This window comes from Salmo salar, chromosome ssa19 (assembly GCF_905237065.1).
Source record: "Salmo salar chromosome ssa19, Ssal_v3.1, whole genome shotgun sequence".
Taxonomy (NCBI): Eukaryota; Metazoa; Chordata; class Actinopteri; order Salmoniformes; family Salmonidae; genus Salmo; species Salmo salar.
In genome coordinates, this window is record NC_059460.1 from 53450453 (window position 1) to 53465938 (window position 15486).

A 15486-nucleotide genomic window follows, 5' to 3' on the forward strand; every position below is an offset into this window, starting at 1 on the left:
AAAAACTCAATTCTACTATACGAAGGTCTGCAAATCAGGGATTCAACCATTACAACGTAGTATTCTCTAAAGAAATGTCATGGTTATCATGTAACCTCACTCTGAAGCAGTGGTGTAAAGTACTTAAGTAAAAATACATTTAAGTACTATTTAAGTCGTTTTTTGGGTTATCTGTACTTTACTATTTATATTTTTGACTACTTTTACTTTTACTTCTCTACAATCCTAAAGAAAATAATCTACTGTACGTTTCACTCCATATATTTTCCCTAACACCAAAAGGTACTTGTTACATTTTAAATGCTTAGCTGGACAGGAAAATTGTCAAATTCACGCATTTATCAAGAGAACATCCCTGGTCATCCCTGCTGCCTCTGATCTGGTGGACTCGCTAAACACAAATGCTTTGTTTGTAAATTATGTTGGAGTGTGCACTGGATATCCATAAATGAAAAAACAGTGCCATCTTGTTTGCTATATACAGTGCCTTGCGAAAGTATTCGGCCCCCTTGAACTTTGACCTTTTGCCACATTTCAGGCTTCAAACATAAAGATATAAAACTGTAAATTTTTTGTGAAGAATCAACAACAAGTGGGACACAATCATGAAGTGGAACGAAATTTATTGGATATTTCAAACTTTTTTAACAAATAAAAAACTGAAAAATTGGGCGTGCAAAATTATTCAGCCCCCTTAAGTTGTGATTACAGCTGTAAGTCGCTTGGGTATGTCTCTATCAGTTTTGCACATCGAGAGACTGACATTTTTGCCCATTCCTCCTTGCAAAATAGCTCAAGCTCAGTGAGGTTGGATGGAGAGCGTTTGTGAACAGCAGTTTTCAGTTCTTTCCACAGATTCTCGATTGGATTCAGGTCTGGACTTTGACTTGGCCATTCTAACACCTGGATATGTTTATTTGTGAACCATTCCATTGTAGATTTTGCTTTATGTTTTGGATCATTGTCTTGTTGGAAGACAAATCTCCGTCCCAGTCTCAGGTCTTTTGCAGACTCTATCAGGTTTTCTTCCAGAATGGTCCTGTATTTGGCTCCATCCATCTTCCCATCAATTTGAACCATCTTCCCTGCCCCTGCTGAAGAAAAGCAGGCCCAAACCATGATGCTGCCACCACCATGTTTGACAGTGGGGATGGTGTGTTCAGCGTGATGAGCTGTGTTGCTTTTATGCCAAACATAACGTTTTGCATTGTTGCCAAAAAGTTCGATTTTGGTTTCATCTGACCAGAGCACCTTCTTCCACATGTTTGGTGTGTCTCCCAGGAGGCTAGTGGCAAACTTTAAACGACACTTTTTATGGATATCTTTAAGAAATGGCTTTCTTCTTGCCACTCTTCCATAAAGGCCAGATTTGTGCAGTATACGACTGATTGTTGTCCTATGGACAGAGTCTCCCACCTCAGCTGTAGATCTCTGCAGTTCATCCAGAGTGATCATGGGCCTCTTGGCTGCATCTCTGATCAGTCTTCTCCTTGTATGAGCTGAAAGTTTAGAGGGACGGCCGGGTCTTCGTAGATTTGCAGTGGTCTGATACTCCTTCCATTTCAATATTATCGCTTGCACAGTGCTCCTTGGGATGTTTACAGCTTGGGAAATCTTTTTGTATCCAAATCCGGCTTTAAACTTCTCCACAACAGTATCTCGGACCTGCCTGGTGTGTTCCTTGTTCTTCATGATGCTCTCTGCGCTTTAAACGGACCTCTGAGACTATCATAGAGCAGGTGCATTTATACAGAGACTTGATTACACACAGGTGGATTCTATTTATCATCATTAGTCATTTTGGTCAACATTGGATCATTCAGAGATCCTCACTGAACTTCTGGAGAGAGTTTGCTGCACTGAAAGAAAAGGGGCTGAATAATTTTGCACGCCCAATTTTTCCGTTTTTTATTTGTTAAAAAAGTTTGAAATATCCAATAAATTTCGTTCCACTTCATAATTGTGTCCCACTTGTTGTTGATTCTTCACAAAAAATTACAGTTTTATATCTTTATGTTTGAAGCCTGAAATGTGGCAAAAGGTAGAAAAGTTCAAGGGGGCCGAATACTTTCGCAAGGCACTGTATAAGGAATTTGAAAATAATTTATACATTTGATACTTAAGTATATTTTAACATTTACATTTACTTAAAATCAAATACTTTTAGACGTCTACTCAAGTAATATTTGACTGGATGACTTTCACTTTTAGCGGAGTAATTTTCAATAAAAAAATTACAAACCACTGCTCTGAAGTTCCTCTAGGAACTATGATTACATCCTGTTACTGTAACGTTATTGACACAGTACAGTCGTGTTGTATGGTGCAGTGGAGTTGAGGTCCCACCTGATCACAGACCAGTTCCCACTTCTTCTCGTTGTCATACTGACACAGGATCTTCACCTTGTCTGGAGGCAGATTCATGGAGTTCTACGGAGAAAAAAAAACAAAGAGCGAGAGAGAGAGAGATGATTCATACGTCAGAAAAAAGTTGTACTATATATGGTGCCGATCAAAAGATGAACTTTGAGAAACAATGATGGCAAATTATGTTTTGTCGCAACAGGTTCCATCGGAGCAATTGTGATGAGTTGACTTGATGTGCTTCAAAACATCATGTGATGAGCCTATCTTATCACCTTCTCTTGTTGCGACTGAAAACTAGAAACACATTTCTGGGTGGCATTTAGCCTGCAGATATGCTGCAGATATACAGGTAACTGATTGCCAAAATAAAAGTTTCAGGCGCAGCTTCAGAATCTCCCATAAGTGTTCATTTGGGTTGAGATCTGGTGACTTCATTCTATAGCTAGAGGACTCCTGATATCTCCAGGGGTGATAAGTATCATTTTTGTCTTTATCTGTTGTCTACTACTGTGTTTTTAGTAGCTGGGGCCATCTACTGGGGCCAAGTGCTGCCTGTCTTCCCAGTAGCCTAGTTGATATATGAACTAATGACTGCTCATAACATAGAAATGATTGTTGACATATCAACCAGAATCAAGGGGCAGGGCATTTTGTAACTTGTTTTGTGGCTGTATTTGAGGGGGAGTGGTTTCTTCACCTCTGCTAGGCAATTAGTGTTAGTACTTCAGTCTCCCCTGGTTTCTCAGCAGCAGCTGTAAGCGGCGGTCGTGCCAGTGGCGGCCTCGTCGGCAAAACTAAGACTGTAGCCGAAACAAAGACGGTTCTGCCGAGTTGTTCTGTGGAGTTGTTTGAGGAAAGAAAGAGAGGAAGGCTCCACACCACTCTCTTATGTCTCTCGTTTCTCCTAACTAGAAATGTTCTCTTTACTCCCTCTCTCACCTGTCCATTTCCTCATTTGAATTCCATGCTGTTACTGTCACTTGTCCACTCAAGCTTTGCATTGTTGTCATCGATCGCGCATCAAGTGCCCTTGGAGAGTTCCTCAATGAGCTTAACACCTTGATGAACTCAGTTCCTGACGATGGCTCACCGCTTTTCATACTTGGCGACTTCAACCTCTCAACATTTGCCTTTCCCCTCCTTGCCTCTTTTGACCTCACCCTTTCCCAATCCCCTCCAACTCACAAGGCAGTCAATATGCTTGACCTCATCTTTACTAGAGGCTGTTTGCCTACTAATCTCACTGCAACCCCCCTTTCAGGTCTCTGATCACTACTTTGTTTCCTTTTCTGTCTCCCTTTCCTCCAACTCTAGCCACTCAGCCCCTACCCAAATGGTCATGTGCTGTCGCAGTCTTCACTTTCTCCCCTACTGCTCTCTCTTCTGCTATCCTATCATCTCTCCCTTCTGCTAAATCCTTCTCACTCGTCTCCTGATTCTGCCTCTTCGACCATACTCTGCTCTCTTTCCGTATTTTATGACTTGCACTGTCCCCTTTCCTCCCGGCCGGGTCCCCCTCCTCTCCTGTTCCATGGCGAGCTAACAGAACAGGGCTGCGGGGAGCTGAGCAAAAAAAGATTAAAATAAAACTTCCAGATGACCTATCATCCTTTCACTCCCTCATCTCTACCTTCTCTTCCTCTGTATCTGTTACTAAAGCAACGTTCTATCTCTCTAAATTTCAAGCTTCTGCCTCTAACCATAGGAAACTCTTTTCCACCTTCTCTTCCCTCCTTAATCCTTCACTCCTCCTACCTCTCTGTGGAGGACTTTGACTACGTTCACTCAGCAAATTGAGTTCACTGGTCCCACTCATACAGAACTCTCTCTAGATAAAATCATGTAACTAGTGAGGTCTAGTGAGGTCTGGCCGCTCGACAACCTGCCCATTCGACCCCATCCCCTCCTCCCTTCTCCAGACCATCATCAACTCCCTCCAGACCATCAACAACTTCCATCATCAACTCATCCCTGATCACTGGTTGCGTCCCCTCTGACTTCAAAATGGTCAGAGTTGCTCCCCTCCTCAAGAAACTAACACTCGACTCATCTGACGTCAGACTATAGACCTGTATCCCTTCTTTCTTTTAATTCCAAAACACTTAAGCATGCTGTCTCTGATCAACTCTCTCGTCATCTCTCTCAGAACGATCTTCTTGACACTAACCAGTCAGGCTTCAAGATGGGTAATTTAACCGAGACTGCTCTTCTTTGTGTCACGGAGGCACTCCACACGGCTAAGGCTGACTCTCTCTCCTCTGTTCTCATCCTCCTAGATTTATCTGCTGCCTTTAACACCATGAACCATCAGATCCTCCTCTCCACCCTCTCATGGCTGGGCGTCTCAGGCTCTGCACAGTCTTGGATTGCATGCTACCTGGCAGGCCGCTCCTACCAGGTGACGTGGAGAGGATCTGTGTCTGCACCATATACTCTCACTACTGGTGTCCCCCAGGGCTCTGTTCTAGGCCCTCTCCTCTTCTCTCTATACACCAAGTCACTTGGCTCTGCCATATCCTCACACGGTCTCCTATCATTGCCATGCGAATGACACTCAACAATTGTTCTCCTTCCCCTAGTGGCAACACGCATCTCTGCGTGCCTGGCAGATATCTCAATTTGGATGTCAGCTCACCACCTCAAGCTTAACAAGACAGAGCTGCTCTTCCTCCCAGGGAAGGCCTGCCAGCTCAAAGACATCTCCATCACGGTTGGCAACTCCAGGGTCGCCCTCCCAGAGTGCAAAGAATCTTGATGTAACCCTGGACAACACCCTGTCATTCTTTGCAAACATCAAAGCAGTGACTCGCTGCTGCAGGTTCATTCTCTACAACATCCATAGAGTACGACCTTACCTCACAGAGGAAGCGGCGCAGGTCCTAATCCAGGCATTTGTCATCTCCCGTCTGGACTACTGTACTCGATGTTGGCTGGGCTCCCCGCTTGTGCCATCAAACCCCTGCAACTTATCCAGAAGGCTGCAGCTCACCTGGTTTTCAGCCTTCCCAAGTTCTCACATGTCACCCTGCTCGTCTGCAAACTCCACAGGCTTCCAGTCGAAGCTCCCATCCACTACGCTACCCTATCTTCAGACTATGCTCAAACCTTACACCCCAACCCGAGCACTCCGTTCTGCCACCTCTGGTCTCTTGGCCCTCCCACCTCTAGAGGAGGGCCGCTCCTGCTCAGCCAAGTCAAAGCTCTTCTCTGTCCTGGCACCCCAGTGGTGGAATCAGCTAGGACAGCAGAGTCCCTGCCCACCTTCTGAAAGCACCTGAAGCCCTACCTCTTCCAAAAGTGTCTTAAATAATCCCCTTCCTGAACCAACACTTGCACTTGACCCCCCCCGGTCTGACCTTGCTGATAATTACTTTATTGAGGAAAAGTGTATTTTGCAGCTCGCTGTGATTTTCCGATTTTACATTTTTATTAAATAACAATGATTCAAATCAATGTGTTTAATGCAGGCCTGAATCACTTCATTGAATATATCTATTGATCCTGGGACGGCAGATAGATGGAAGTATAGTGCAGATGTTGAACAGAAAGGCCGAAATAGAGCGTTTCCCAAAATAGAACGCAACTGCTCAGCTACAGCGACCGACAAATTGGTCTGGTAGACATGGATCGATTTATTGTAAAAAAGAAACGTAAATCTATTGACAATGAAAATTAGGGGGAAGAGCTGGAGAACAACGTGACAGCTATGAACAAACAACCTCCGGAGAACCAGGAAGATGGCGGCGGGGAAATGCATCTAGCTAACTGAGCTAACGTGGCTAACGTGGCTCCAGTGGCTAAGAGAAGGATACGGTCGATTCAAGAAGAACACAAAGTTCCACGAGAAATGGACAGACAAGTATTTTTTTCTACTGCATAATGAGACTAGCTCACTTTGTCTTATTTGCCAGAAGGCAGTCAATTGTTTTAAATGAGCAAATTGTGAGCGACATTTTCAGCCACACCATGCCCACTTTGACAAAACATATCCACCACAAAGCAACCTCAGAAACAACAAAATAGCACAACTTATCAAAGGACAACAACAAATGACAGACAGATCTAGGACTGTTGCAGAGAAAACGAGGCAACATATGACATTGCTTGGATACTCGAGAGAAACAAGATGGCCTTCACAGACACAGAGATTGTCAAATAATGTTTTTGGCCTCAGCCGAAATATTGTAAGCTGATTTCACAAACAAGCTATTTCAAAGCCACTTTTTTGATTGTATTTTATTTCACGTTTATTTAAATAGGCATGTCAGTTAAAAACAAATTCTTATTTACAATGATGGCCTACCCTGGCCAAACCTGGATGACGCTGGGCCAATTGTGTATGTATATATATTTGTGATTTGCTATACATCAAATCAATTGCATGTGCTCTATTGCTCTGAATTTGCTCTCAATTGATAATTGATAATATTGGAAGAAAAAGTACAATTAAAGATCTGTGCAGCCCTCTGAATGATTGTCTCAACCCAAAGTGGCCCCCTTATAACAATTTTTGAGTAACACTGTACTATACCTGTCACAGAAATCTTCGTCGTCAGACGATATAGCGAAATCATCATCGGAGAACGTGGACTAATACGCAGAGGAGTTAGTGCTCATCATGTTAATTTATTAAATGAATGTGAACACGGAGGAAAAACAAGAAAACTAATAAAGACTAGTGACAGTTTTACAGGCATAATAAACGCAGTGCAAAATATAACTACCCACAACATACCAAACAAACACACACCTACTTATAGGACTCCCAATCAGAGGCAACTAGAAACACCTGCCTCCAATTGAGAGTCCAGCACCCAGAACTACACATAGAAAAACAAACCTAGAACCTATACCAAAACTAACACACCCCACTACACCACACACAAAACCCCATAATACAAAACAAATATACCTCTGCCACGTCCTGACCAAATATAATACAAATAATACCTAAATATTGGTCAGGACGTGACAATACCTTTCATATGTGGTTGTCCCACCTAGGTATATTAAGATGAATGCACTAACTGTAAGTTACTCTGAATAAGAGCATCTACTAAATTATGTAAATGTCAAATGTGACTGAAACAGTCATGGCGTATGGTTTACATCATTTTCATGCTCATCAAAACATTCAGTGACCAATAGTTCCCTGTGGATTGGGGCATTGTCATCCTATGAGGACATAGACAAGGTTGCCAAAATAATGGCAAAAATAATGGCCTACACAGCATTTTTATACATGAGCCTAAGCATGATGGGATGTTTACTGCTTAACTAACTCAGGAACCACATCTGTGTGGAAGCACCTGCTTTCAATATACTTTGTATCCCTCATTTACTCAAGTGTTTCCATTATTTTGGCAGTTACCTGTATGCATTTGTGAACACTGCAAATCATAGACGGTATGAGTCACCTGAAACTCCTGACCATATGAATAGACAGGCACACAATGTCCCTTGAATGCACAGTGCAGCCGGTTGCTATGACAAGCTCGTCAATAACGCAGCAGCACCTGAATGATTTCATTAAGCATCACTCAGCGGGGACAACCCTGCCCCTATATAGTCTCCCCTGTCACGGCCCCTGTGACTCAGAGGTACATTTCACTACCGACAGGCGACCCTAACTGCCGAACTGTGTTCTGGTTTCACCTGGGAGCCTGGTGCTGTTGCCACAACATGGGAGAGTGTGTATTGCTAAACAGACTTGGTTATAAGTCTAACCGGATTTTTTAAGAGGGAGGTATGGAGAGACCGCGGAAGTGTGGAATAGTTAGAGAGCGTGTGCATCACTGATGAAAACCTCTTATCTCCAAACAGAAACTTATCAGGAAATTGAAAAAAATGTCATATTTTCCTATTAACGAACATTCATTTAAGAAACTTTAAAAGCTATTTTGAAAAAATGTTCTTGGTCCTAGAGCCATGACATTTTCAGAGTACATTGAGGGAAGTTACTTCAATAAAATTGGCAAAAATGGAGTTACGAGGTTTTCATCAGACAGTGACAATAGGTTACATCCTTCTGACGTCATAGTCAGTACTTTCACTCAAACACATGTTTTTTAAGCTGCTGGAGAATCAGGTAGCTACAGAGCTACAGAGACGGTCTGCATGTAAACATTATTACATTGTTCACCATGACGTATACTACATGAACAAGGCATATGGTTTACTGTATGTATTCACTAATGTAAAAGGATGAACATAGTGTATTTAAACGTAAAAACTGTTTACATTATAGGTGTTTATAAACAGATTGTAAGCCGACTGTTAAAATGAAGTCAGACGTGAAACAGTCCCCATTCACACTGATATCGAACCTCAAAAGCCATGACTTACTGTCTTGTTGCTTTACTGCCTACAGTACAAAACAGTGTCAACACAAAGCTTTACTTAGACAAGGTGAAAGACTTAACATAGTACCCATTCATAAAGGAATCATTGTTCATTGCGGTTACATAGGTGTTTAACTATGTCATTTGCATTATTAAACAGTACTTACTGTAAACTGGTTCTCCATCTCCAACACATTACCTCTACTCTTGCACAATCATCCTATTTCACGCTACCTAGACTAAGCCTTTACTTTGCAGTCACAATAGCAGGTGACCAGGAATACCACTACCACTACTTCTAGCCTGGTCCCAGATCAGTTTATGCTGTTAGTCACAATGACCATAGAGTGACCAAACAGATCTGGGACCATACTTTAGCCTTCTCTGAGCAGAGCCAACCGATTGTTGTTGGTGAGGTTGGCATCTACTTGAAGAAAGGAAGAACCTGCATTCACTGACATATTCATTATGTTTTAATGTATTTTTTCAACAGCAGAGGTCAGAACAAACAACGTTTTGGCGGCAGCCTTCGTCAGCGTGAGGTTGGCATCTGCCATGACAGGTCAAGTTATGTGCATGATAGTGAATTGCAGACGGTGGGTCTGTCAGCTGACAGGCCACAGTCTCTTGCGGACTCTTTCCAACTCCCAACTTTACCTCTGGTGACAGTGAGAGTTATGAATGAAAGGCAAGGCAGATGGGATCCTTCACCAAGACACACGCACGCCTCCTCTTAGACTCCACGTTCATTAACACACCCACACTATCATATATTATTGTTGGGCCTCTGGCTTCAGCTGCCCGCCCCAACCAAAACACCTCCCTACACACGCACACACGCATGCGCACATCCTGGACTACTAATTATAGCCCAACACAGCCCTGCCACCCAGGCAAACTGGGCTAGCCGACAAGAGACTCACATATCTATCGCTTTACCTCACCAACGCACTCCTCCTCCTCGTTCTCCTCTTCCTCCTCCCGCTCTTCTCCTCCTCCTCCTGTTGTCTCTGTACGTTTCTGTAACTCTGTACAAACGTCGGCCCACACCACTAGAGACATTTTGTAGGTCACTCACAGTTAACTTTTTGGTAGCCTCCAAAGCAATACATGTTTCTCTCAGAATTGCTACTTGTTTCCTTTAGATACAAGAACTTCCTGGACAAGCCCAGACAATGGTCATGAAAGCCTGTGGTCTCAGTGGCACAACTCACATGAGAAGTCAGACATGAGCTAATGCTGAAAGCTATTGGCCTTTTGGTTTTGATTAATACATTTTTTAAATTGTTTCTAGGTAGCTACTTGGTGTCCTGAAGCGGGCCCAAGTTTTGTAACCACTATCTACACATCAGCTCAGTCAGTTAAAAGTAATTTGTGTCACACACAGGGGGATGGGGGGAATGGATGCACAATTAATAGCGAACAACATCCTAAATCAATGGTACTGCCAGCGCACTGATAAATCAGGCTTGATAAATTATGTTGGATCAATAAACTGGGATTAGAGTTGCCTGGTGGTTGGTCCTGTACAGGAGCATGCAGAGGAATAACCTACTAGAGTTTTACTGTAGTTTATCTGTACAGTAGGGGCATTATGATATCAAAGTCACATGTTCTTTTTTTCTCATTGACATCATAAAGCTGAATTTACATATGAGAGATGTGCATCTGTGTATGTGGTCAAAATCTGGAAAATATAAGTAATTATCTGCAAAAAATAAATATATATATATATATATATATATATATATATATATATATATGCATACATGTGCTTAGTACAGTACCGTAGACCAATATGTTACCGTTACAATGATTGGGCCACCTGTCACTTTAAGAGTTCTATCTTTAAAGACAGTAGTGATGGGACAAACTGCACTAATCTCTAATTAGATTCTATCGATTAGACCTCCACCCTACTCTCCTCCCTCACATACAGTACACACTCCTACACAGGGACAAAAACATGCACAGCCATGCCCCATAAAGTACCCCTGCCATTGAAACACCCTCTTGTTTCACTGGTGTGATTGCATATAGTATCAAATTGCTCTCATTGTCATAACCAAGTAAATGGGGCACTCAAACATTAGGCTACACTTCCAATTGTATCATTCCCTTTAAATAGACTTATCAGCTCTAGATCTGTAACTCTCTAAGGTCACTGTCTGTCTCGGCTATCAGGAGGCCTCAAGAAGTGTGGTCCGGGCTGCCATGTCAAGTAGCCTGGGAGCATGTCGCGTCCTTCTGTTTAATTATTGTAAGCTGCTATGTTTAACAGAGGCCCACTCAGGAGGATCAGTCTGGGCAGTTAGCTCTTATCTGTCTCTGGTCTACATATGTCAGTTTGGCAGTTGGGGAAAGGGGAACAGTCAGTGTGTGAGAGGTGAAATTCCCCCAAAGGGATATACAGTGGTGTAAAGTACTTAAGTAAAAATACTTTAAAGTACTACTTAAGTACTTTATTGGGGTATCTGTACTTTAATTTACTATTTTTGACTACTTTTACTTTTACTTCCCTACATTCCTAAAGAAATGTATGCACTTTTTACATTTTCCCTGTCACCCAAAAGTACTCGTTACATTTTGAATGCTTAGCAGGACAGAAAATGGTCGAATTCGCACACTTATCAAGAGAACATCCCTGGTTATCCCTACTGCCTCTGATCTGGTGGACTCACTAAACACAAATGCTTTGTTTTTAAATTATGTCTGAGTGTTTGATTGTGATCCTGGCTATCCGTAAAAAAATACAAAATAAATACAAAATAAATACAAAATAAATACAAAATATATATATATATATATATATATATATATATATATATACAGTTGAAGTCGGAAGTTTACATACACTTAGGTTGGAGTCATTAAAACTTGTTTTTCAACCACTCCACAAATTTCTTGTTAACAAAGTATAGTTTTGGCAAGTCAGTTAGGACATCTACTTTGTGCATGACACAAGTCATTTTTCCAACAATTGTTTACAGACAGATTATTTCACTTATAATTCACTGTATTACAATTCCAGTGGGTCAGAAGTTCACGTACACTGAGTTGACTGTGCCTTTAAACAGAATGGAAAAATCCAGAAAATGATGTCATGGCTTTAGAAGCTTCTGATAGGCTAATTGACATCATTTGAGTCAATTGGAGGTGAATCTGTGGATGTATTTCAAGGCCTACCTTCAAACTCAGTGCCTCTTTGCTTGACATCATGGGAAAATGAAAAGAAATCAGCCAAGACCTCTGAAAAAAAATTGGACACCTCCACAAGTCTGGTTCAACCTTGGGAGCAGTTTCCAAATGCCTGAAGGTACCACGTTCATCTGTACAAACAATAGTACGCAAGTATAAACACCATTGGACCACGCAGCCGTCATACCGCTCAGGAAGGAGACGAGTTCTGTCTCCTAGAGATGAACGTATTTGGTGTGAAAAGTGAAAATCAATCCCAGAACAACAGCAAAGGACCTTGTGAAGATGCTGGAGGAAACAGGTACAAAAGTATCTATATCCACAGTAAAACGAGTCCTATATTGACAAAACCTGAAAGGCCACTCAGCAAGGAAGAAGCCACTGCTCCAAAACCGCCATAAAAAAAACTGACTACGGTTTGCAACTGCACATGGGGACAAAGATCGTACTTTATGGAGAAATGTCATCTGGTCTGATGAAACAAAAATAGAACTGTTTGGCCATAATGACCATTGTTATGTTTGGCGGAAAAAGGGGGAGGCTTGCAAGCCGAAGAACATCATCCCAACCGTGAAGCACGGTGTCACGTCCTGACCAGTAATAGGGGTTATTTGTTATTGTAGTTTGGTCAGGACGTGGCAGAGGGTATTTGTTTTATGTGGTTCGGGGTGGTGGTTTGTTTAGTAGGGTATTTGATTTATGTATTCCGGGGGATTTTGGGCACTGTTCTATGTTAGTGAATTTCTATGTTCTGTCTAGTCTTTTGTATTTCTATGTTTTGTTAATTGGGGTTGGACTCTCAATTGGAGGCAGGTGTTTTCTAGTTGCCTCTGATTGAGAGTCCTATATATAGGTATGTGTTTGTTGAGTGCTGGGTGGGAGATTGTTCTGTGTATAGCCTTGTGCCTTACCAACCTGTGAATAGTCGTTGTGTTTTCTTTGTGTACGTGTTAATTTTGGTTCTCCTTCTTGTCCGATTATAATAAAGAAGATGAGTGCACATTTCCCCGCTGCATTTTGGTCTAAATCCGACGACAACCGTTATAGAATCTCCCACCACAAAAAGACCAAGCAGCGGAGTAAGGAGCAAAGGGATTTTGAAATGGACTGGCGGGAGAAATGGACATGGGAGCAAATTCTGGACGGGGCTGGACCTTGGCACCAGGCTGGGGAATACCGTCGCACAGTCCAATTGCGAGTTATTCCAGCACTTCACAGATGCCGTGCTAGAGTGGGCATCCAGCCTGGTAGGAGGATGCCTGCGCAGCGCGTCTGGTCACCGGTGCGCCTCCTAGGACCAGGCTACCCTACGCCCGCTCTACGCACGGCAACCATCAGGCCCCTGCACAGCCCAGTTCGCCCTGTACCAGCACCCCGCTCGTACAGGGCTACTAGTTCCATCCAGCCAGGACGGGTTGTGCAGGAGGTGCGATCAAGACCACCTGTGCGCCTCCATGGCCCAGTATTTCCAGTTCCTGCCTCTCGTGCTGACCCAGAAGTGCAAACCCCTAGTCTGGCACGTCCAGTACCAGCACCACGCATCAAGCTTCCAGAGAGTCAGCCTAGTCCTACTCAGCCTGTTCCCGCTCCTCGCACTAGCCATGAGGTGCGTGTTCCCAAACTGGCACTTCCAGTACCAGCACCACGCATCAGGCTTCCAGTGCGTAATACCAGTTCCACTCGGCCGGTTCCTGCTTCCCGCACTAGCCCTGAGGTGCGTGTCCCCAGGCTGGTACCTCCACTACCAGTCCCACGCATCAGGCTTCCAGTGCGTCAGCCCAGCCTCGAGTGTCCGGAAACAGTGCCCTGTCCAGAGTGTCCGGAAACAGTGCCCCGTCCAGAGTATCTGACAACAGTACCCCGTCATGAGTATCCGGTAAGAGTGTTAAGTCTGGAACCGAGTGAGACGGCCTACAGTTCGGAACCAAGGGAGACGGCCCACTGTGCAGAACCGAGTGAGACACCCACAGTTCGGAGAGGGGTGAATTCCAAAGTTGTTGCAAAATGGCTTAAGGACAACAAAGTCAAGGTATTGGAGGGGCCATCACAAAGCCCTGAACTCAATCCCATAGAAAATTTGTGGGCAGAACTGAAAAAGCGTGTGCGAGCAAGGAGGCCTACAAACCTTACTCAGTTACACCAGCTCTGTCAGGAGGAATGGGCCAAAATTCACCAAACTTATTGTGGGAAGCTTGTGGAAGGCTACCCGAAATGTTTGACCCAAGTTAAACAATTTAAAGGCAACACTACCAAATACTAATTGAGTGTATGTAAACTTTTGACCCACTGGGAATGTGATGAAAGAAATAAAAGTTGAAATAAATAATTCTCTCTACTATTATTCTGACATTTCACATCCTTAAAATAAAGTGGTGATCCTAACTGACCTAAGACAGGGAATTTTTACTAGGATTAAATGTCAGGAATTGTGAAAAACTGAGTTTAAATGTATTTGTAACGGGCGTCGTAAGGATTGGACCAAGGTGCAGCGGGAACGTGTATACTCATCTTCTTTATTTATATCAAAAGAAGGAAAAACAAACAAATCACGTATACAAAACAACGAGCGACACTAAACAGTCCTGTCAGGTGCACAGACACAAAACAGGAGACAACTACCCACAAATCCCATAGAAAAAACACCCCTCTTAAATAAGACCTTCAATTAGAAGCAACTAGGAGCAGCTGCTTCCAATTGAAGGTCAACCACATTAACTAAACATAGAAATAGAAAGACTAGAACTAACATAGAAATAAACTAACAAGAACATAGTCCACCAAACCCCGAAACACTCTAAACAAACACCCCTCTTACATAGGAACATAGCCCAACAAACCCTGAACCACATAAAACAAACACCCCCTGCCACGTCCTGACCAAACTACAATAACAAATAACCCCTTTACTGGTCAGGACGTGACAGGATTTGGCTAAGGTGTATGTAAACTTCCGACTTCAACTGTATATATATATATATATATATATATTATTTGTACTTTTACTTTTGATATTTAAGTATATTTTAGCAACTACATTTACTTTTTGATAATTAAGTATATTTAAAACCAAATACTTTTAGACTTTTACTCAAGTAATATTTTACCGGGTGACTTTCACTTTTACTTGAGTCATTTTCTATTAAGGTATCTTTACTTTTACTCAAGAATGACAATTGAGTACCTTTTCCTCCACTTCGGGATATACACTCGTAGAAAAAAGGGTTCCAAAATGGTTCTTTGGATGTCCCCATATGTGGAAAGGGTTCTTCGGATGTCCCCGATGTTGAAAGGGTTCTATTTGTAATATTGAACCCAAAATTGTTCTACCTGGAACCAAAAGGGTTCTACCAGGAACTAAATATGGATCTTCAAAGGGTTATCCTATGTGGACAGCCTAAGAACCCTTTTAGGGTCCAGATAGCACTGTTTTTTCCTAAGGCCCTATTCCCACTACGAGATACGAAGGAGAGTCTGAGGAACGGAGTGGCGAAAGAGAATTGTACTTTTCAATTCACATTACATCCTTGCATTACTTTGCTCCCGAGTGGTGAAGCGGTCTAAGGTACTACATCTCAGGGCA

The 15486-nt window shown here is 42.7% G+C and overlaps 1 protein-coding gene across 6 annotated transcripts in view; it reads right to left on the reverse strand.

The window, feature by feature from the left end:
• The window catches only part of LOC106579340 (formin-like protein 1), a 50849-nt gene that overhangs the window by 19446 nt on the left and 15917 nt on the right, over window positions 1–15486 (reverse strand). For all 6 annotated transcript variants that reach the window (XM_014159175.2, XM_014159177.2, XM_014159179.2 and 3 more), the window contains one exon: window positions 2347–2430. In XM_014159175.2, coding sequence (XP_014014650.2) covers window positions 2347–2430 — 84 coding nt within the window. Of the gene's footprint in view, window positions 1–2346; window positions 2431–15486 lie in introns of those variants that run through there.